Source organism: Giraffa tippelskirchi, chromosome 3 (assembly GCF_054371585.1).
Source record: "Giraffa tippelskirchi isolate mGirTip1 chromosome 3, T2T-mGirTip1v1.2.pri, whole genome shotgun sequence".
NCBI lineage: Eukaryota > Metazoa > Chordata > Mammalia > Artiodactyla > Giraffidae > Giraffa > Giraffa tippelskirchi.
In genome coordinates this window covers 11,426,299-11,450,149 of record NC_137277.1, presented here as the reverse complement: position 1 = coordinate 11,450,149, position 23,851 = coordinate 11,426,299, and the positions used below count along the sequence as shown (strand labels likewise).

At 58.2% G+C, this 23,851-nt stretch overlaps 1 protein-coding gene across 17 annotated transcripts in view; it reads right to left on the bottom strand.

The window, feature by feature from the left end:
* The window catches only part of BAIAP2 (BAR/IMD domain containing adaptor protein 2), a 64,275-nt gene that overhangs the window by 34,706 nt on the left and 5,718 nt on the right, over positions 1 to 23,851 (bottom strand). For 13 of the 17 annotated variants that reach the window (XR_014078701.1, XR_014078700.1, XR_014078697.1 and 10 more), the window contains exons 2-3: positions 14,834 to 14,909; positions 13,218 to 13,304 (exon numbers count right to left, since the gene is read on the bottom strand). Coding sequence is in view for 12 of the 17 variants with exons in the window: in XM_081576169.1 (XP_081432295.1) it covers positions 13,218 to 13,304; positions 14,834 to 14,909 (163 nt within the window). In the remaining 5 variants the exon portion in view is untranslated. Of the gene's footprint in view, positions 1 to 13,217; positions 13,305 to 14,833; positions 14,913 to 23,851 lie in introns of those variants that run through there. The other 4 variants (XM_081576173.1, XM_081576174.1, XM_081576175.1 and 1 more) reach the window with 1 other exon arrangement.

The window sequence follows — 23,851 nt, the reverse complement described above, 5'->3', positions numbered from 1 at the left end:
TGTACCCCATCCCAGGATTAAATCAGTGAGACCACAGGTCTCCTGATTAGGGGGCTGGACTGGCCAAGCTCACGGCACAGTCCCCACCCCAGAGAAAGAGCTGGGCAAGTGTCTGCCCCCGTCAGTAACAGTGACGTCGACAGCCAAGAGTCTGGGTGCCACTCCATCTAGACATCAGAGGTCCCACCACACCCTCCTTCTTTAAGAGGGAGGATGGCAGGTGTAGTGGTTCAGGAACTGGGCAACAAGACAGGACGTCCTTCTGCGGAGCCCAGCCGCGGCAGGCAGGAGGGTACCATCCACCTGTGGTGCCCTTTCCTCCCCGGCCTATGCCCGTCTTCCCTGGTGACCACATCCGGCCTGGGCAGGGGTCCTGACTGTGTGCTCTCTTCCTCACTATGCCACCCCGTACCCGTGTCCTTCCCACTGAAAGAGGGCTGTGCCTGTCCCTGACCCTGGTCATGAGACGGACCTTGCAAAGGGCCCTGTGGACAAGAGCACAGGGTTGGGGGGCTCCTGGGAAGGCACAGTGTTGGGGTTTCGGGAAGCTGAAGTGACAAGAAAGTGGGTATCTTCAGCAGCATTACGAATGTGGGGGCCGCTGATGAGAATCCGGCTCCCCAGCTGCCTGGACCTGGGCAATATCCAGTGATCCCAGACCACAGCAGGCACTCCCAGTGCACGAGGCTTCTAGGACGGATCTGAACATGTGGGAAAGACGGGAATGTCCAGCGCGGAGTCCCTGCCCATGTGGGTCCCTAAGGACTCCCTGGGCCACGGCAGCCCGGAAGGCCAGTCCTGTAACCTGCTGCTCCCCGCCCCCAGCAGACGTCAAGCTGTGCCACCTCAGGACACGAGCACCCCAGCCAGAGGCGAGACTGAGACTGCACGGCTGTGACTGCAACCACGAGCCTAACGTGTGCGCTCCGGTGGGGTGGGTGGGGTTACTGGCGTTCCCCACCTCCTCCCAAGCAGAGCCCCGTGCCAGAGCAGTCCTCAGTAGCCCCATATGGTGCTCAGGGCACAGAGAAGGCCTCCAACCCTCCTTTGGAGACCAGACCTCCATCCCTGTCCTCCTGGAGCTGGACTTCAACCTGATGAGCAGGACGCACCATCACTGCCAAGTGATCATGGTGTTCCTCTGGGCCACTGGCGGCCACCGAGGGGCCAAAACACTCATTTCTCGAGGATCTGTCATTCCAGGAGGAGCCGGAGCTCGCGGCCCCTGCTGGTGGCCAAGAGGCTCTGAGCCAAGGGGTCAGCTGCTCAGACTTGGCTGGGAGTGCCCACCACCTCCTGAAGCCTTCTAAAGCAAATTTCCATAATGCTCAATTATTCTGGTGGCTTCCAGAGTGGAAAGGCGCCTCTGAGAGCTAATTAGCATACACCTGAACAAGGCACGAATATAGAGCTCTCGTTCCAGGAAGACAGACAGCCGAGGGGCTGCGGGGGTGTCGTGCTGGCTGTGGGAGCCACCAGGATGGGACGCGGAGCTTAGACAGTGCCGGGGGACCCCTCTGGGATCAGCCACCAACCTCCCATCCTCCCTGCTGGCCTCAAAGCCGCGAGCTCCTCCCTGGGAAAAGCAGCGTTCTTCTCCTGCCTACAAAATGGCAAAAAATGGCAGGTGGCCAGAGGGGTAACCAGGACAAAAATCGATGGCTGTTACCATGGTGATGATAGCAGAAAGTGACCCTCCCTGACTGCCGCTCTGAAGCGGAGCAAGACCAGATGGCTCCTTGAGGTCAGTGCTGTGTTCACAGCTGGACACCCGGGCACCAGGGTGTCGTGGAACGAGGTGCCGACCACACGTGGCCCAACCCTCCAGGCTGGCCTCCCCACTAGCTGCACTGGGTCAGGTCCTGGACTGGCATCGGCCACTCTGGTAGTCTGCTCGGATCTCAGAAGCTCAGGCCCGCCCCACACCTCCTGGAACCACATCTACATTTGGATGTATCCCTGGCCGATTCACATGTTCTCAGGCATCCACGGTCACACTCGGGGTTCTCAGGCTGGCCACTCAGGCCAGCTGGGGGTGCTGCTTCAAGGAACTGGATGATGGGAAGCTGTGGAGCACATGGGTCGAGCCTGGGCAACAGGGAGGCAGGGACTTCAGATCAACCTGGCGTCCTCTCCGCTCGGTCCGGGCAGACTCTGGTTGCACCAGGTCAACAAAGGACCACTTCCTCCTCACTCTCACCCATGGGGTGCGGGTGGGGGACTGCAGACACTGCGCACACACTGCTGGCAGTACCTCAATTCGGGGGGAGACATGGTGGGGTCACAGGACTGGTGGCCCCCAGCGCCCTCCAGACACGCAGGCCCTCGAGTCAGACTGGCCAGGCCGGGAGAGCCTTCGCGGGCGTGCTGCCGCACCTCAGTGGGCCTCCGGCTGCGGACCCCGGACAGGCCACACGTCACCCCTCAGCAGGAACAAGGCCCAGGCCCGGTCCTCACAGACCCCGTCAGCCCCTCATCACCACCAGCAGGAACACGGCTGAGGGCCCCCTTCCCCTCCTCCCCAGCAGGACCCCCAGGAACCAGGTCAGAGGACCCGGGGGCCCCCGTCTGTCCTCAGGAGAAGACCCAGACATGCACTGCTGTACCCTGTGGATGTCCCCACCCCAGAGGGGGCCCCTGGACACTGAGGAAGCATGAAAACATGCTGAGCCATCTCTCCTGCTACAGCCAAAGCCACTGAGAACAGGCAGATCCAATTAAGACATTTATTAATCCCTCCCGACACGGGCTTGAGCCGGCCCCATAAAGCTCTCACCAGGGCGGGCAAAGTGGATACACTGGAGCCCCTGGCCCTTCACAACCAGTATTTGAGTTCAGGGCGCCCTGAAGGGACCCTCAGACTGCAGCCCCCATCCCTGCTCAGCTCCTCTGATCTGTCTAGCATCTACACAAAGCCGAACTCGGAGACAGAGATGCTGCAAAAGTCCTCCCTGGTGTCAAGAGGCCTGAAGAAGGCCAAGAGAGCAGAGACCCTGGTCCTGGGGCTCCAGTGACCGTCTGTGTGCCAGCCACTCCTCCTGGGGGCTCAGGGAGAGCTCCTCCATGTGCAGTGGTGTTTCAGCTGCGAAGGGGAGGTGAAGGCAGGATGCAGGTAAGAAGTCCACTCCAGGCCGGCCTGAGGACGCTGCCCTGCACAGAGGCCCGTGGCCAGCATGGGACCACAGTGTGGGGTGACATGGTCCCAAGTGGGTACCCTCAGGGATGTGAAATGAACACGGCTCCCTCTGCGGGGTCTAGTAAGTCCTCCAAGCAGCGTCTTGTCAGGAGGGTCCAGCAGTCACAGTCAGGTCCTGTTAGGGTCTGACAGCAGGTGGACATGACAGACTGTCACCCACCTGCAGGGGAGGCTGGGACACACTTGGGCTCCCTGGCCAGGTGGGGTTGGTTCTGCCTGACGTGGAAGGGACCATGATGTAGCCTGACAGCCTCTTGGAGGGCATAGGTGCCAACCTGGTGGGCAGCCCCCCGACCTGTGGATAGCCTGAGGTGTCATCTCAGAACCACCTCTGTGAATGGAGTCATCCAGCAACAGTCACAAAGGCCCTTGGGGCCAAGTGGCCCCTGCATTGCAGTGACCCGCACACGGGGACTGGCCACCCCGTGCCTCTAAGCATGAGGCAGTCGTGGGAAAGTTGGCAGCATCAGCAGGAACCAGAAGAGGCAGCCGGGTCCCACAGGGCAAGTCTCCAAAGGTGGCATGGGATGGCCTGCCTCTGTTCTTCACTTGGGCAGCCAGGCATGGACAACAGCCAAACGCCCAGGGGAGTGTTCAGGCCACACCTTAATCCAGTGACTCACGGCCAAACCTGGCCCAGTTTCAGGTGCAGGGGAGTTGTCTCCCGGCCCAAGGCCCCAGCCAGCAGGGAGCTCCTGTCTTCTCCTGGGCACCGGGACAGATCTGGGTACCCAGGGTGCCTGCAAGCATGAACACGCTTGGGTTCACAAACAAGCGGGCTCTTCAAAGGCAGAGAACACAACAGAGACCTTGGGAGATGGTGAGGGCCAAACAAAACAGCTGCTCGGTCATTGGCCCTCAGCTACACATATGGACAAGATGGCCAGGGTGAGGCTCTGAGCACAGGCCCCGGACAGTGGCTCTGGAGGGATGGGCCCGCTGTGAAACTTGGCCACATGCTGAGGAAACAGAGGGCTCAGGGCAGGCTGGGGCCCTTTGCTGCAAAGGACAGCCTCATGTCAGCGCTGCCGGCCAGGAAAGCCTAGAGTGCTCGTGGAGGGTGTCACTTTAGCCTCCTGCACAGCCACAGGGGCTTGCTGACCCCCATCATGCATGAATGATTCCAGCACAGAGCACCTGAGTCACCTGCCCACGTGCACACCCTGTGCCTGGAGCCCAGGTGCATGGGGACCCTGGCCTCCAACTCTCATCCATGCTGGGCTCAGCCCCACTCTGCACAGTCGCTTTGGGGAGCAGAGCCAGGGGCCTGGCTGCAGACGGCTGCCCGGTGGGCAGGACGCGCTCAGGTGTGTCAGCTCCCTGGGGGCTACTGTACGTGGTGGCACGGCTGTCAGGGGGATGGGATGGCGGCCTCACTTGCACAAAGAACCAGATCAAGATCCATGGTGGCACCCCCAGGAGCCAACACTGGGGAAGAAACCAGCAAGCAGGACAGACGCTGATTCTGCACAAGTGGACATGATGGTGGAAAGAGGGCCCGGAGGCCAGCCTGTCCACTGCCTGGACTGGAGGACGTGTGCTTTCAGCAGGGCTTGGAGACAGCTCACACGGAGGCTGGATGGAGAAGTGAGGAGGAGCCACTGTGCTCACCCCAGGGGAGCAGTCATAGGGCACGGGTGAGACGCCATACCTGGTCTCTGCAAGCAGGGGACGGGCACTGAGGGTTCCCCACCTGCTCTCTCTGCTTTGACATGATTGAGGGGCCCTGTTACTTAAAGCTTAAGGCAGTGGGAGAAGCCTGGAGGGGACATGGCATTGCCGACATCACCGAGGATGGGATGGCTCCTGCACTGGCCCCCTTCAGGGCAAAAGGAGTTGGCCTGGAGACCTGACCTCCTTGACCAGGCCCGGAGCCCACACTGGAGCGCAGACCTGCGCTCTGCCTCAGGCTCCCCACCACGCTGGCATCTTAGGCTGCCCGTGTTGGGGAAGGGGCGGGGAGGGGGGGAGTGCACCCACTCTGCTGTGACCAGTAGCAAGGGGCCACCTGTCCCCTCTACCTTGCAGCCTCCAGGCAGATGGAGAAGCAGTAGAAATGAACGTTTTTACTCGCAGATCTCAGCAACCCCCAAAATTCATGATCTATGAGCTTGGAGTGTGAGCCTCCATTGAGCGCCGTGATTGGGGTCACCCTCTTGGCTCCCTGGCCTGGTGAAAGCACAGGCCTGCACACACTGGGGACTGGCCTTGGACCCAGACAGCATACACCCTCTGCCCTGAGCTGCCAAAACCCATGAGGAGAGGGAGCAGATGGGGCCTCGGACCCAAGTACACAGATCAGAGACATCATCCACCGCCGCGGGAAGCCCTGGGCATGCCAGGACGGAGCGGGGAGGGTGGCGGTCGGGTGACACGCCGACCGCAAGTGTGGGTGGCTGCCAGCGGGGGACGAGAGGGAGGTGAGGCGATGGGAAAGGCGGCCGTCCCGGCACCCCGGCTAAGCTGCCTGCCTATCAAAGCCGATCCAGAGCAGAGTGGAGTGAGGATGAGAGGCCGTCTCCGCTGTGAGGTCTGTGGCTGCAGCCTCAGGCCACCTTCCCGGCTGCCGGACCAAAGGCGGAGCGGCCACTCACTCTCCACGGGGAAGGGGAACAAAGGCTGCAGCACGGCAACTGGGCTCTGACCTCTGACCTCCACGGGCCTCAGCCTTGCTCACAGTAGGAGACCGCACAGCGGAAGCCTCTGCCCCGGCAACGAGAGGTCCAGCTCCAGGGAGTACACGGTTGGCTGACATGGCGGTGTTGGGGGCGCTGTGCTGCTCAAGATCCTCACTCTATGCAGGAAGGACGGGGCACAGGGCTCGCAGGGAGAAGAGGGGGTTCCGTCCACTTGGGGTCAGCATGGCTGAATCCGACACCATCCTAGCAGGCTGCCAGCCTCGGGAGCAGAGCCCTACAGCTCCTGCCCTTCGTGGGAAAGAAAAGGCAGGAAGAACCAGAAGAACGAGGCAGGGATTGGCAGAGAAAGGAGGGTGACTGGGCAGTGGCCAGGGTGTCTGCCACTGCTTGGCTGGTGATCCCTGATCCCACAGCCGCCAGGGGCCATACCCAGAGGGACCCCGGCGGGAAGTGGGCCATGAGAAGGTAGATGAAGCCCCATCAAGATGATGTCTCTGGTCAGGAGCCGGGCACCCTGCCCGGGACGCCGCCAGTGTGAACAGAGCTCCCTCCAGGCTGCCGCCACACCTCGGTTGGAGCGCCGCTTCCCCGGAGGCACACGCCCCTTGAGGGCTCTGGTTCGTCCCTGGGTCCCTGGGAAAGCAGAGGTCCCACACCTCTTCCCTCCCACCCAGGGAGGAAGGTCTGCTGAGAAGAAAGTGGTCAGAAACTGAGCTTTTCCTCAGGGTTGCAGACAGGAAGGGCGGAGAAAAACGAACTCGGCATGAAACAAAACACTGAAAACAGGACTGGTGGGGACAGGGATCCCCTCACAAAGTTCAGCTCGTCAGGAAAACACAACTGCACGTAACTCGCAGTTTACGCACTTAGTAACACAGCTGGAAAACACATAAAGCAAAAACCGCGCAGAGAAACCAAGGAGCCCACCATTCCACAGAGTAAGAGGGACACCTCTTTTACTTACTAATTAGGAAGTGGAATTACTGAAGATCTGAACACAGTTAGGAACTTTGCACCCAGAATCAGGGAATAGTCGGGGGATATAAGTTCTCTTCAAACGTTACAGACATCCATAAACACAGGCCACGTGCCAGACCAAACAGCCTGTGGATCAATGTCCAAGATTCAGGATCATTCGGCCATGAGCACAGGCCCCCCTCCCCGGGGTCCTGATGAGCACTGGGGGAGGGGGAGCTCATACAGATGCCCAGGGCCGCAGGCAGAGCCAATGGGACCAAGGAGCTGCAAAGAGAACGTTTCCTAAGCAACACTTTCACTGTCAGATAGTGGCCAAAATGCACCAGCATACCCCATCCCTGCCACGTTACAGCCACGAGCAAGGGGTCCCAAATCTGAAAATCTCTACCATTTCTACCAGAGTCTTCAAGCAGGGACCAGAAGCAAGCAGCACAGAAGGACCTGGAGTCCTTGGCTTTCTCTGCAGGGCAGCCCCAGTATAGGCATCCCCCTGGGCTGGATCACCCACCCCTGGTACATGGGTGCCCAGCACACCCCGAGCTATAACCAAGTGCAAACGGTCATTCTGCCGTGTCCAAGATGCTGGTCCTGGGTTGGTCTTCCCCTCCTGTCCAGGAGCCAGGTGGACCAGAGCTGCTACCTTGGCACCTGGGAGTTGGGTGGCCTGCAGGGCAGGACTCGCCCACACAGAGGAGGGCACGAGGGCACGGGAGGAGAAGGCGGCCGTGCCCAGCCTCACTCAAGATGGGAGCACCGTGGATCATCACACAGGTCATGTGGGAGGACAGCAAGGCCAGGAAGGAGAGCCCCCAGGACGTGGCTGTTGTGGAACTATGTGGAGGTCCCCCGCGGTGGGCTTGGTCAGTATCATGGTCCCGAGGACCAGCTCGCTCAGAGTGTCAACCCTGCCCCAGGGAATAACCTGGGTGCCGAACAAGAGGACCGAGAAATACACTGTGTTCGTCACATGTTCTTGGAATCCTCTACAGCCATGAAAGCACAGCACCTGCTGCTGCCAACAGGTGGGTCCCAGCGCAGATACGACAAGCAGGCTGCACAAACCTGGCTTCCCAAGGGTGAAGACCCACTCCCACCCTCAGCCTTGCTCCCTTCCTTCGCTCCAGACTTTCCCACTTCTCCCAGGGTGCCTCCTTCTCGTCCACCCTGCACTTGTGGACGTACCCTTACTCCTGTCCTCCACCCCACTCGGTGCCCTCGCTGTCCTCAGGTCAGGGCTGCAGCTTAACCCCGGCCCCCATTACCCCTCCCATGGCCCCGGAGGCCACACGCCTCACCCACCCTTGGGATGCTTCATTCTCCAGGCCTCCTGGGGCCCTCCCTCAACATACACACTGGAGTGATGTCTGGAAATTTCACAGCACCTACCCAACGATAAGGACCTGAAAAGCTTCCAGGAGGGGGAAAAACAGAAAACTCACATCAATAAAAAAAAAAAAATAAGCCACCAAGGCACTGAAGACAGCAACACTGGGAGTCAGAGGAAAGGAAGTGATGTCTTCCAACTCTGAGGGGCGTGAACTTCCACCTGGAATTCTAAGCCATCAGCGTGAGACAGAGAAACATCCACAGACAGACACGCGTTCAGAAATATATTTCCCCTTTTCCTGCTGAGGAACCACTAAAAGGAAGGATGGTCGCCCTAATTGAGGAAGTAAGACAGGACCCAGGATGTAGAAAATACAGTCCCAGGCTGGAGAAGGGTGTCCCATACATGCACAGCCCAGCCACTGGCCCTGGGAGGGTGGGGTTGAGGGGCTCCAGGAGGCAGGTTTCAAGAGGGGGAGAAGCAACCAGGTTAACGGGACCACTGCCAGCTGGGAGGAACCCCAGAGTGCAGTCTCGGGTTTGGGACTGAGTTCATGATTACAAACTGACAACTATGCAAATGAAGGCAGGCAATTATTAACTCTAGAAAAAACGAAGCTGTCAAAAAATAGTAATGAAAACCTATGGATCATACATAGTTCAGGAAAAAAAAAAAAATCACTCAACTGGGCTTCATTAAAACTAAACATTTCTGTTCTAAAACTACTGTGACAAAAATGAAAGGCCAACGAGTCTGGGAGAAAATATCTGCAAAGTGTGTATCTGACAGAGGACTTCTACCTAGGATACATAAAGAACTTTTACAACTCAATCAGAAGACAAAAACCCAGCCAAAAAAAGGGAACAAAGATCTGAAGAGACATTTCACCGACGAAGATAAACAGCAAACAGCACATGAAAAGATGCCTGACATCATTAGTTCATTAGAGAAATGCAGATGTGGAAATGCCCCAAACTGGAAACAACCCAAATGTCCATCAACAGAAGAAAGTATAAACAATAAAGCATGTCCACACAGCGGAAACTACTCGTTGTGAAGGCAGGATGGTCTGGAGGTATGTGTAACACTGGGATGACTTTCAAAACAATCATGAGATAAAAGAGGCCAAACAGAGATCACAGCACACACTACACAAGTCAATTTATATGAAACTCCAGTAAATGCACGCTAAGTCTCAGGGCAGAACGCACAACAGTGGTTGCCTGGAATGAGGCGGGCATGGAGCGAGAGAGGCAGGTTTTCTCCAGGGCTGTTCGCTACCTGGGCAGGTGTGCACTCATGTCCGTCTCATCACGCTTCCATTTCAGACCTGCTGTCCGCTGTGCTGTGCGCAGGCTGTTCTGAGCTGAGGATTCCTGCCAGCACCATACAAAGGCTATACTGGGCACTGATTAAAGCAAAACTTGTCATCGTTCTCTTGGGTGGGGAGAGAGAAGCAATATAAAAACGCTCAATCCAAATCCTCTAGAAAAAGATTCATTAAATAATGTCCAAAATTAAACAGAAGAAAACAGCACAAACTTGCCTGTTTACACGTATGGAAGCAAACACAGGCAGACAACATGCAGGGCTGAGAAGTGGGCCTCAGGCATGTGGAGGGCAGGGGGACTTATTTTTAAACCTGGGTGTGTGCTGCTTTAATAAAAATTCAACCCCAACTGTGTGACTCAGCAGTTCCCCTTCCAGGGATATATGAAGTGTCCACACAGACACTTGTGCCGACTGCTGACATCAACAGCGTTGAAACTGGTCAAAATGTGGAAACAGCTCTGATGTTCATCAGCTGGGGAATGGAATAATATTCCCTTGTTTGGACACGGGAATATTATTCAGCCATAAAAAGAATGGAGCTGACACACACTACAACACGGATGCACTTCGAAGACACCTTCTTCAACTGAAAGAAGCTGGACACAAATGGGTCACCACGGGTCAGCGCTTGCTTTCTTCTGCATGAAATGCCCAGATCAGGTAAAGCCACGGACACAGCAGGTCAGCGGCTTCCAGGGGCTGGGGGAGGGGAAGTGACTGCTAATAAGGATGGTTTGCATTTCTGGGATGAAAAAAAGTTTGGGAATGAGACAGTTGTGATGGGTGCACAACTCCCTGAATATAAGAGAAGGCACAGAGTCGTACACTTTCAATGGTAACCGTACGGCATATGAATTATGTCCTGATAAAGCTGTTACCTAAAGAAAAAATTGAGCAAGGATGTGAGAAGAAAGGCATGCTGGTCTCTGCCTCCCACCCCCCGCCCCAACTTCCTGATATAGAGCTCCTAATCCCGTATCTCCTGGTGATAGCAATGTCCTTTGTTCCAAAGAGGCAACTCTGCCTGGACTCCTGGATGAGGGCTGGTCACCAGAAAGACCCAGCCAGCGTCAGAAGTAGAGGCCCCACCCCATCCTCTGGGACTGGGGCTGGAGGCTGAGCTAACAACTGCTCATGTCTGGAAACTCCTTAAACACGGGGTTCAGAGAGCTTCCAGGGTGGTGGATACACCCACGTACCGGGAGGGTGGGCACCCCAACTCCACAGGGACAGAAGCTCCTGCACTCAGCACCCTCCCAGACCTCACCCTGGGCATCTGCTCCTCTGGCCGCTCACCTAGGTCCTTCATGACATCCTTAAGACAGTAAGCCTACCCCTGAGTTCTGTGAGCTGTTCCAGCAAATCCAGACCCGAGGAGGGAGTGGTGGGAAGCCCATTTGTAGCCAAATCGGACAGAAGTGTGGGGAACCGGGGACCCTCGACTTGTGCCGGCCTCTGGGGTAGAGGGGGCACTCTTTCGGGATGAGGGTCTGCACTGACACCGGGGAGACGGTGTCAGAAGTGAGCTGAGCTGTGGGACCCCCGGCTGGGGTCCTCAGACACCAGAGGGCTCACTGGTGCGGCAAAACCCACATCTGGTGTCAGAACTGTCGTGAGTGGAGGAAACAGTGTCTCCCCTTGGCTGGCGCCTCCCTGGACACACACAGTGGGAACTCCCATTTGGTGACGGACCCCACGCACCACAAGCCCCTGGAGAGATTTCAAAAACCCACAAGTAAATCATAAGTTCCTGGATTCAGGCTGGAGCCCAGACAGCAAATAGAGTGGTGGGAGGAGGGACGTCCCTCCCGCAGTGCCCAGTGTGGCCCCCCGCCCCCTCCACGAGCAGACTTCATGGCAGGAGCCTGCCATCCACTCACCGGGCCAGTTGTAACAACCCCCAAGGACTTCGGCGATGGGAAATTCGAGAATCTCAGTTGGATTCGCACATGTTCACCCTCACTCTGAAGCCACGTGGGACTTAGATCTCCCCATGGCAGACCCTCTCCTTCTGCACGTGTGCATGACCACAGGGAGAAGATACACGTCTCCCCCCGGCCACCACAATCAACCATAAGAAAGTGCCCCCCTCACAGACAGGAGTCGTGTACAAACACACAGCCTCACACACAACACCGAACTTCCTCTGAGGAGCCACAGCTGTGAGGCCCAGGAGCACCAGGCGGGGCCCACAAGTGGCCTCTGAGCTCAGAGCCGGCTGGTTTACAGCTATGACTGGTCACCAAGGAGTTCAGGCCTCCATCCACCCAAACATCCAACACGTCACCAGCCAGGCCAAGCCAGGCACCAGTGGTGCCCTGGCCTCACGTCCAGGGCAGGTTGGCTCAGTGTCCCCAAGAGGCCACAAGAATCCCTCTAGAGCTACAGAGGGCTTCCCTGGTGGCTCAGTCAGTAAAGAATCCACCTGCAATGCAGGTGGTTTGATCCCTGGGTCAGGAAGATCCTCTGGAGAAGAAAACGGCTACCCACGCCAGTGTTCTTGCCTGGAGAATCTCAGGGACAGAAGAGCCTGGCGGGCTACAGTTATGGGGCCTCGAGAGTCGAAGACCTATCACGACTTATCATAAACCACCACGACCTAGAGCTACAGAGCTGGAGACCAGCCAGCCCTTCAGGCACTGAAGAAAGGCCCACGTCCAGGTGAGCAGAGCCCAGCTCCTGTGAGGAGTCTGGCCCTGGTCCCTCATTCTGCCTGCCCTTGTCTCCATAGTTGCCAGTCCCTGCTCCCAGCCCAGGAAGGTCCCATAGTTGCTTTGGTTTTTACACTGGCCTTAGGGAAACCCAGACGCTGGTACTGCTCTGCCAGGGTGGCAGTCAACACACACAGCACACCTGGCGGGCCTGCCAGGGACGGTGCTGACTCAGGGCTGGGACAGTGGGGCCAGCCGGGCTACCGTGTCCTCAGACAAGGGAGTGGCAGAGGGTACCACAAAGCCCTGCGGTGCACCGGCCTGGCTTCTAAGGCAGGATGGTGTGAAAAGTTTGAAGGTGGGCTGCTGGCGAGAGTGGGCAGGCTCTGCTGAAGACCACGTGGTGGACAAGACACAGGCACCTCTGGGAGCCCGAATGAATGGACACAGCGAAACCAAATACCCTCCAACCTGCCAAGGACCCGGGGCTGCTCTGAGGAGCCCATGGCTCTTTACATTCCACACCGTGTGCCTCGATTATAAAAGAAACGTGAGCTCCTGCTAGAAAGGTGTCAAACACAGAAAAAGCGGAAAGAAAAGAATCCCACTCAGAAACTCCACCTGTTAAGCTTCTGGGGTCTCCATCATGAGATAAGCATGCTCCCAGGGTATTTTTACAAAATCTGGTCATACCACGCCACGGGTTTGTATCTTTTCTCGCTCGTTTTTATACCAGAAATGTATCCCCACACCATCAAAGGCCATCATCTAAGTCCACCTTTTCACATGGCTCCTCTATGCCAGCCAATTCAAGTTTTGCCACAAACACCTAAAAACGTGGATCTGCCTGTCTCCTCATCTCCAAACCATGCTTCTAAGGGGACCTGGAGCCGCCTGGTGCACCCTATGCACCCCACAGCCCTCACTAGCTCCGAGAGCAACTGTCGTCTATCAGTTTAGGAAGTCTTTTCTTACTGGACAGGGAAGACATGATCCCAAATGAAAGGACCAGACATAGGGCAGGGTCCTCAGTCTGCCTGGGGACATCCGACTTCAGGGACCTCCGGGGTCTCTGCCACGTTTCAGAGTCTTACCGAGTTCTTTGGAGCCCTGGCTCTCGCTGGCCAGCTCGCCCATCTTCACCAGGGCGTCAAAATAGCCTTTGGCAGCATACGTCACACCTGAGAGAGAAGAGGAAGGCGTGGTTACTTCCCTCACGAGGAAATTACCACCTGCAGCACCTACTCGGCCATCCTGCCCGCCTGCCACGCAGCCGCCTCCCCTGTGCCCAGCAGGTTCCAGCCTGGGCAGGACCTCTGCTCGTCTTTTGTTGATGTTCTCTTGTCCCAAAGCTGAGAGCACCTTCTCTAAGGACACAGTGTACCGTTCAGGTCCAGAGCTAATCCAGTCAAAATACAGGGTGCCACCCTGACCACGAGGGCTGGTGTCCCTGATGAGAGATGAGCACCAACCTCCGGCTGGAGACCTGCGAAGTTGGTTAGACAGGAAGACCCCACCCCCCAGCCAGCCTGGGTTGAGGACTGACAATGTCCTCCGTCTCAGAGTTGAGCCGTGCAAGTAGGAGTGAGTCACACACTCAAATCAGGCTAAAGGCAGCACGGCTGGGGGATGGGGGGGGTGGGGCCTCACACCACTTCCCACAGCGACTTCTGCTCAAACCAGAGGCGGACCTGACTTTGTGGGGGACTTGGACGGCAAGGTCCAGGCCAGCTGACTTCCTGGGACCAAGCCCGGGGGCTGCTGCCCAGGACAGAGCTTTCTTTAGGAACCCTCTTGAGACCCTTCAAAAACCTTGGGAGTGCCTGCAAACCCCTTCATTGGAGGAGCCCCCCACCCACACACACCACCCTTCAGACTGCAAGGAGGACGAGGGCACCTCCAGAGCAGGGCCGTGGGGAGCATCCACCATAATTACAATTTCTAATCCGTTTTCTCCAGAACCCAGTTAGGGGCTTATAACTGGGCACTTGATCAAATTTTATTTAGGTAGTTTTCAATTAAGTCCATGCAGTCTGCTCTGCAGCCCGGGAGCTCGGGTGGGCTGTGCCCCAGGGGCTGGAGTGCCCGCTGCTAAGCAGGGTGGGCTCCTTGGAAGAGACAACGGGAAAGCCTAGCGGATCCCAGCCTAGCCTTGGGGAGGCCGAGGGCCGTTGAGGGGCTCCGTCCTTTGGGGAGGTCCAGGAAAACGGGGAGGGGAGGACACTTTCAGACCTCCTCCCACCCCATTCCACACAGAACTTCACAGGGGGTCCCCAGTGAGGATGGAGAGACCTGGAAGGAGACGTGTGCCTCACATCCAAGCGGCCAGGGCGTGTGAGCAGGAGCCCCAGAAGGGCCATGACGGGTTCACCCAAGGCCGACAACCTGCGCGGCTGAGAATGAAGTGACCGTCACTCTGAGAGAAAGCCCACGGGGGTGAGACATGTCCTTGGATGTTCCTTTCAGGAAATGAACCGTCATCGGCCTGAAACGTGCTGGCTGACCCACCCACTTCCAGAGTTGGCCCCGTGTCCACGGTGTGCACAGAACTTCGCGGGCCTCCACAGTGTGGCACCTACGGCCTACACCCTTGCTCAGCCATGTCGTGCTTCTGGGAACATCTTTGTCCCTCCATCATCAGGGCCTGTGAAGCTGTCCACCTGCTCGGACATCCTCACTCCCACCCACAGGCCAGGGACCCCAGCCTCACCTGCCAGCGCCTTCTCGTAGTTCTTGCCCATGGCGATAAAGTTTCGCAGGCTGGGGTTGAACTGCTCCATGATGGTCTGGAAGAGAGCAGAGAACAGCATTAGGGGCAAGGCACCTGGCCGCTTGGAGGCCTGAATGGTGAGGGGAAAATCATGCAGGCATCACACATGGGTCGAGCCTACAAAGCCACAGCCAGGCCTCGGGTCCAAACCGCAGCTTGGTCCCTGCTGAATATCCTCCAGCAAGTGCCATTCCAGAGCCTCAGTACCAATACCTGTACAATGAGGAAAAGGCCAGAACCTGCTGCATTGGGGCCTGGCAGATCAAACAAGTGAGCATGCGCAGGACCCGTGGGGCTGTGCCTGGCATATAGCTGGCGCTCAGACACGCTGCGTTGAGCAGCCATTACCCCGTCTGGCAGGGCTGAGTCAGTGAGGAAGGGCCCCCAGCAGGCCACACACAAAAGGCTCATCGCCGCCTGGAGCCCCCTCCCACCATGATCTTCACTCAACACATCAATTACCAAACATCAGCTCTGATTAGAGCAACGCGCAGCCTGATTGCAAACACCACACGATGAATAAGCCAGCAGCTCTGGATCTGCGCACCGAATGGACTCAAGTCTTGGTGCCAATAGCACCAGTTCTTAGACTGAAAAAATCAGATTTTCACTGCAAAGGCCAAATAAATGTTTTAATTACAAGGCATAAAAACAGGCACACACAAACAACAGCCAAATGTGAGCTCCACTGGGTAATGTGCCCTGACGGTCGGGTGCCAGCCCCAGCCAGCGAGAACCGCAAGGGGCTTCTAAGGAAAACTCCATCTCGGCCACATCTCACATCATTGTGATGTGCATCTGATCTTTCCTGAGGGGAAGAGACAAACACCACCAGGGAGGGGAAGTTGACTGGCCCTGTGGGCAGACCATGGAGGCCCAGCTGCTTCTGCATGAACATGGGCAGCGCCAGCCCCTGCCCACCTGGCACATGGGCAGTCCCAGCCCCGCTCTCCTCTGTACTCCTGGCCCTCAGTCAGCGGGACCAACATAGATTCCAAGAAGGGCTGTGGGATCACACCCGACATGTGCCCCAATTCACAGGGCAGGTACACCTTCCCTTCTGGACGTGGCACAGGGGTGGGCACCTGCCATGTGCTGCACCAGGGCTGAGGCACACGTGGGATGCAGCAGTGACCCCACAGGACCAAGTCCTGGGAGGGGAGACAGGCCCACATCACACACCGGGCAGGATCCTACGCCCGGAGAACAGGAGAGAAGGACTCGGCTCAGCCCGGAGGGGACACGGCGGAGAGAAGCACGTTGCCGAGAGAGGAAGGCTTCAGGCAGGAGCGTGCAAACGCCTCGAGGCCAGAGACTGCTGGTGTCAGGCACAGGATGGCAGGAGCCAGGGAAAGGGTGGTGGGATTTAACAAGCAGAAATGGTGCAGTAATGGCCAAAACCATTGCCTCACAGCCTGTGGTGGGGACGCCTCTTTCCCTGAGCACGATGGGAAGCCAAGGGTCCATCAGGATACATTTCAAAAGGAAATGTACCCCCTGGCTGCTCCAAGGAGACCAGATCTTAGCCAAGACTACTCAGACGCAGGTGACCCCTCAGAGCTGCTCAGAAACCTAAAAGGTGAAGGTTCAGTGGAAAGCTGGCCCCATCACAACGAGGGACGGAGCTCAGTGGTCTGGAGACCACTCTGGGGGAGAACCTGAGTCTAGATTCATCCTACCCAAGGAGGGCCTGGGAGTCAGGGCAGGGTGTCAGGTAACAGGCAGTGGATGAGGGACTGACGTCCAGAAGGCTGCGGAGGGGCCCCAGGTTAGACTGTCTGTCAAGGGTGCACGCACAGGCTGGCTGAGCCCTCCACCTTGCTGCTCAACGCCACCCAAACCTGCGCTGGGGCAGAGAAATGCTGGTGGTTGCATGTGTGTGTTTGTTCAAAGGAAATGGACCCGAAGCAGAGTACAGACCTAGTGAGGGTAGCTTCTGCCCCTGATTCTGTGTTCCAGACGTGCACACGAGTGTGTATGTGTGTGCAGTTTCAGTGTAAGATGTGTATCTCACTGCAGTGACAGGCACGGGGCTGAGACAGGGCCCTGGGGTGGGGGCCTGTGAGAACCGACCCGGGGCGCAGAGCTCTAGGACCATCCCCAGGGCAGAAGAGGAGGCTCCGCAGCTCCCACTCGGAGCCCCAAACACCCTGAGTGACAGCAGAAAACAGCCTGCGGCCGCCCAGGCCAACAGAGGGGGTCACCGCGGCAGCCCGCCCACACCCGCCCAGTGACACACGGGGACAGCCGCCAGGTTTCGCTTCCTTAGTGCAGCAGCTGAGCTCATGCATGAGGAATGTGGGTGCGAGGGGGCAGGGCAGGAGGGGCATTGGGGTGCCAGCCAGGCCACCTGGGCAGGGCACTGCCTGCTCACAGGTGCCGCTGACTCTCTTGCTTGAGGCAGGGGCAGAGACGTAAATGCTGTGGGGCTGGGGAAGCAGGAGGCCCTCCTGAAGAACTGTGGCCCCGGCCGAAGAGCTGTTCTTCCTTCCAGCTCCTCACAGACATCGCCCTGGTGGGAGGGCGGGCTCCTGGCTGCCTCCAGGTCACTGAATGCTCAGAACTGCGACCACCAGACACAGGCCAGGTCCAACACCACCTTGTCCGGAGGGACCTTGGAGGACTGAGAAGGGCCTAGCCCCTCTGGTGGGGCTCCTCCCCATGGGGACCTCCCTGTGGGAGGGGGCCCTCTCAGAGCCTGAGCCCAAGGCTGTCCCAGGGCTCAGGCAGACGCTCTTGGACCCAGGAGGCCATGCTGTCCCCAGGCCCGTGACAGGCCCAAACCCACCCTCAGAGACCTGCAGTGGGGCCCTGGCACCCCTACTTCAAGTGAGTGCTCCCCTAACTAGGGGCCTGTGCAGTCCCTCCACACATTGCAGGGCCCCAGAGGGGGAAGTCACAGGGCAACAGAGGCCCGGTGAGCAGGCCAGGGAGGCCCCGGGGCTCTGCTACCCATTACTTTTTCAGAAGTGAGGGAACGACGGCGTCGTTCTGTGGGACTTCACTGGAGGGATGGAGGGAGTTGAGACGCAAATCCACAGCACGTGCCGGGGCTGGAGAAGGGAGCTCGCTTCCTTACTGATGCCAAAGGGCATGTGCAACCGAAGTCCAGGCCAGGAGGGCGGCCTCCTCGCACACACCTCTCTGTACCATGAGGCCAACCTCACGCCTGTTGTGGAACTTAGGGGGACCCAGGAGAGGCCCTGCACCGAGACCACTTCCCTGCAGCCAGGACGGAGCCTTGACGACATAGGCAATGACCAGTACTTTCTGCAAACTCACGACCGTGCTAGGCAAGTGAAACCTAACCCCTTCAAGTGTGGCGCTGTGGCACCTGGCAACCAGGCCTGCCCCCTCGCAGGGGTCCTGGGCTGAGCGCCACGCTCAGTACCAGCACCTTCTTTGACTTACTCCCTGGCTGGCTCAGGATCTATGAGGTGCCAGCAGGGAGCGGGGCTGCCATGAGGGCTCCCTGCCACCACCAATGCACATATGGTCCAGAAGGGTCAGGGAGAGAAGGGGTCCCTGCCAGAGACACGTGCAAGCCTGGTGCAGTTCCTGGTGGCCCTCTTGCAGAGATGTCACAGAGTCCATGTCCCTGCCACCCTGTGGTCCCCGGAATCCAGGCCTTAAGGCAAATCTCCAAGGCAGGGTCAGCTCGGCCCCCACCCAGGGCCCCCAGCCCTGCATTTCTATGGGCGTCAATGGGAGGGGCCAGGCCCAGCTGCATGGGCAGCATTGGCAGGTCCCCAGTGGCCTTCCTGCCCGGCTGGCTCCTGGGCATCCCAGAGCCTGTGCAGTGATGCCAGTTTTGACTGACTTGGGTCACAGGTCTGCCCGGCCAGTGAGGACAAAGGGCAGCAGGACAGCCCCGTCTCCACCTTGGGGTCATGAGGAGTGAGGGAGCTCTGCCAAGGGACTGTGCTCTGGCTGTGCCCACGCCCAGGGTCCCCCGCTCGCCATCTCGGGGATCCTGTTAATCCCTCAGCCCTGGCTTCTGGCGACAAACCCCTTCAGAACTTTCCTGGCAGGACCGCCACAAACAAAGAGCAAAGCTTCTCTGCCGACACAGGGAAGTGACGTGCCTCCTGCTTCCCCTCCGGTTCTCATGCAGTCTAGGAAGACGGGCCCGGGGGTCCACCTGTACCCCGTGCACACGTGCATGAATGTGCACATGTGGGTGTGTGCATGTGTGCCGCGGCCAAGGCAGGCTGCGCCCTCCCTACACAGTCAGCCTTTGGAAGGACAAACTCAGAGGACAAGACCACACTGGACTCCACCTGTGGCCTGGGGAGGGGTGGCCTTACACCCTCATCACCCTGAGTCCTCACTGGACTGGTGATGGGCGCTGCTGTCCATTTTACAGATAGACAGAAGGAGGTTCGGGGAGGCTAAGAGCCAGTCTTCTGGGTCCTGGTAGAGCCAGTCCCGGCTTCAGTGCAGGCTGGCCACACAACCCAGCTTGTCCCACTCTCCATACAGGCCTTAGTGTTCTCTGGATGGGTCGCCAAGGCAGGCAGGATAGAACCAGGTGCCACCCGGCAACTCGGCCTGCCCTGGACTCCCTTAGGAGCCACGTTCTAGCAACATAAGGGCAAAGGCTGACGCCAGGACACCTGGTGCCTGCCTCATCCACTCTCCCCGAGGGGCCTCGGTGCCTGACTACTCCCGACCACCGGTGCTCGCATCCTACCTCTGTCACAGGGAGAACAGGCGCCAGCTTTGGCGCCAACAACCCTCACCTAGTCGGGCGCCACCATCCACGCTCTGCTGGGGGAAGCTGGCGGCATTCCTCCAAAGGAGGCTGTCCTCGCCTGAGGCCGCTGCCCCCCTCAAGGAGCACTGACTACGTGAGGCTCTGGGCAGAGTGCCCGGCTCACACTGAAGGAGGGGTGGGGAGAGAAGGGCACGAAGATCACCCTCCTGAGACAGAGAGTCTGGCCCTTCGGGGCAGCGCTGCGTGACTCCCGCCTCTGCTCCCCTACGATAACTGGGACCTCTGTCCTGGGGACCTTCCTCAAAGGAAGGAAGCCAACTGGAGAAGTTCTGAGAGTGCTGGGAGGGTTTCCTGGAGGAGGCGGGTCTTGAGCTGGAGCTCTCTTGGCTCCAGCCAGAGAGAAGATGACAGTGGGTTTACATTGGAGAAACCGAGCAGACGCGGCTGCTTCCACTGCCATGTGAAATGGCCTGAGGGGTGAGGACGAGAGAGTCAAAGCTGGCGGTGGCTGCAGAAAAGGCCGCAAAAGCAGCAAAAGAACAAGCACACACCGAACTGTGCTCCACAGCGGCCGGTTTCACTGTAACAGCACCAGGCTCCCCTCCCCCATGTCCAAGAGATGCCCCACAGACAAGAGCCCCCCACCCAACATGCACACTCTCAGCCCAACAACCTCCAGCGGGGACATGGGCCAGGGTCCCACCAGGGCAAGGAGCGGCCAAGCTCATCACAGCCCCCCGAGGTGGGCACACGTGAGAGGACCTGGCCTCAGGAACCAAGGCACCTGGGCTCCCCAGTAGCAAAATGGAGGTTCTCGGCCTCCATCAGCTTCTGGGGAAGTCACCAGCATTATAATAAAGTGACAACTTGTGTCTTGGGCATGGAGCCCAGAGTGACACTGAGGAACACAGTGGCCTCCCATGAGGAGGGACCAAGGGACAGGTACCCCTTACCATTATCTCTGTGGGCCCTGAGCCTCAGATTAGGCGACACCAGGAGAAAGACAAACTCGGGCCAATTCTCCTGGTCCGAGTCCGAGGGTGAGGGAACAGCATGGGCCACGCAAGGTGAGGAAGGAGCCGCCAAGCTCCCAGGGCCCCCCAGGTCCCCAGCTCCCTGCAGGGACCAAGCGCCATCACTGACTCCTGGGGCTGAGGATGCCCAACTCTCACCCTAGCTCTCTCTCGGGACCTGGATCCTCAGATGCCTCCAGCCTGACCCCTCCTGGAACAGGTCCCGGGGGCAGGAAGCCCTAAGTGGGCTCAGGCTGGGAAGGGGGTCCAGTGAGCACTGACTGGGGACTGTCCCACTGGGACAGCCGCCCCCACAGGAACTGGACAAATCCATTAGACCAGGAGTCGCAGAGCAGGGTCCAAACACAGGCCCCTCCAGCCCAGCTACTTCCTTCCTATCCAGAGGCACCTCTGGCTGGTCCCGACATCTTCCAGCGTCCAGGCCCAGCCATACCTGCCCAACTGCTCGGCCAGGCCCCAGGGCACATGCCTTCCAACTCTTTCTGTCCCGGGTCAGTGCTAAGCTGAAGCCCAGGCTCCCCTAGTAACTTTCATGGCCAAGCCAGCATGTTCCTAGGAAAGTTCACACGGTGTCAAAAACTGAGAGCTGCCACCTGACTGAGTAACACGGAAAACCTTCAGGGGCTGGAAACACACAGGTCCCTGTGATTCAGACAGTAGCACTCAGGACGACCCCTAGGTACCAGCCTGCTGCACCTTGGGGTGCGGGTGCCACGAGTGCCTGGCGTCAGGGACTGAATTCCTCCCCTAAAGATTCATGTGTTAGGCCGAACCCTAGCATCTCATTGTAAAGATGCCCTCCAAAGGCAATCACCAGAGACAATGCAGGTAAAAACGAGGTTATAGGGATGGACCCCAATTGCACAGAACTGGTCCTTCTAAGAAAAGATCAGGACACAGACACACAGAGGGACGACCACATGAGGACACAGGCAGAAGTCGGCCTCCACGGGCCCAGGAGAGGGGCCACAGGAGGAACCACCCTGCCCACACCTGGATCCCGGCCTCCAGGCTTCAGATGAGTCACACCTGTCTGTTGTTCAAGCACACGGTGGTGCTTTGTTTGGCGGGCCTAGCAGACCCAACGGCTGGACCAATCCCCGCTTGCCCTGTGAGACCCAGCCATCAGTTCTCTTATCGTTTGGTTACTGCTTGACTGGTTAGACCATTCCAGGACTGCTGACCTGTCCTTGTCCCTGGGAAGGCTCTGATCGGAGTTTCACAAGGCTGAGTTCTTTGCTGGACGAGGAACCTCGATGAGCAAGCAGGGACACAGCCCCGAACGCTCTGGAGCTGTTCTCCTCTTGCTTCCTGCCTCCCTCCGCTGGGTGGAATGAGCCAGCCCAGGAGGCTGTCGTGCTGGTGGAAACACAGGCCCCTTGGCTCCCAGGAAATCAGACGGCAACGACAGAGGCCTCGCCTGGGCCTCCCTGCCCTCACCATGGTCTACCTGCTCCTCCAAGAACTTTCCACCCTGAAAGCCTAATGCTCCCTGTGGCCAGGAAGGGTTCTCTGCTCCAGCTAACTGTGAAAGAGAAAACGGTGGTACAGAAGCTGAAAATCCTCACCTGAAGCCCACAGCACTCCTGAGTGGAAAAACAAAACAGGTTTGAAGCCACAGGGCAGGCCTGGCTCTAGCTCCGGCTCAGTTGAGCACCTGGGCCGGGCTGGGACACTCCGCTTCACATCTCTGAGGCTCCTCCGCTCACTGGGACGCCCAGGGCCTCTTGTGAAGCAGAGTAGAGATAAACAAGGTCACACACAACTCCCAGCATGGTGCCTGGACAGAGTGAGCCACTGAAGGCTTTTCACGATCATTCACGATTACCAGCCAACTGCAAAACCCCAGGGGGCCACAGCGCCTCCCCCAGCACAGAGCCAGAATGAGAGAGCATGTGAGACCATCTGGGCCCCAGCAGCCAACCTCACGGTCTCCTGCCTGGTGGGATCTGTGCAAGAAGCCTGCAACCAGGCCTCCTGCCTGGACTGGACTGCGGCCCCTGTCTGCCTCCTGGCTGTGACCAACAAGGTCCTAGAGCCCCAAGGGCAGGGCTGGCCAGGGCCTGAGCGCCATCAGTCCCCTGGAGTGCAAATGACATCACTTCCGTAGGAGGAGCAGGAAGGAAGAAATGGAGGTGTGGACAACAGGTTGCTTCTGCCAGGCTGTCCACTAGGTCAGAGGGGGCTCCACTGGCCCCAGAGTGGGCTCAGAGGAGCAGTGGGTGTACAGAGACCCTTGGTTTCCTCCATCTGGGCCACATCAGCAACACTTCGGCCTTCACTACACCTCCTTCTTTGAACAGCCCTGCTGGAAACAGCAAAGGCCACTCTGGCTCAGCAGGTCAGCTCTGCCCACGCTTGGCTCCTGGAGACACAAATGCCCTGCTGGATGGAAGTCTAGCTCCCAGGGGTGGGGGCACACCCTCTCTCCTACCAAGCTCCCACCCACATTCTGATGTCAAGATGTTGACTTCTTTCACAGCACAGACACCTGTGAAATCCTAGCAAGTTTCATAACCCGTTACGTGTGCGTCATCACCTGCACAGGCCTGCCTGATGGCTGTCCTTAGCTTGGCTGCGTGGGGACATTACATCCACACACCACTTAGCGACTAAGAAGGAACAGAGAGCCTGGCTATTGCGGGGGAAACTTCTCCGATCAAGGAACAAAATGTCAGCAACGAAAGTGGCAGAACAAGGGTCTGAGAGCTTGGAAGGTACCCACCCCCCCGCCCTGGCCATGACCAACACCCAGACAGCCAGAGGTGGGTCCCAGGGGATGCTCTGACCCCAACGACTGTGAGCTGAGCCAAAGCTCCTTAGAGTCAGACTCTGAATCCAAAGAGGTTTTAAGAAAATCTTGCCAATTTATTTCATGTGCATTTGACATACAACTTTTAAAACACCTGTCCAAATAATTCTAAAAGAACTGTTTTCATAACTAGAAAACCAATTTCCCAAGCAAGTTCCAACTGGCAGCCCCGACTTCTTCTTGTGGTCCAACCTCTCCCAGCGCCTCACAACTCAGGGTACTCATCATAGAGGACACACGGCCCTCTCACACACACCCCGAGGGTTTGCAGGAGGCCCTTCGGCTGCTCACCTCACAGCCCAGGGCGTCAGGACTGGCTCTACCAGGCCCTGGTCAGGCCCTGGAGCCGCAAGGGAAGCCTGGAAGGATCCAGGACCATCCTGGTCACTGCGCAT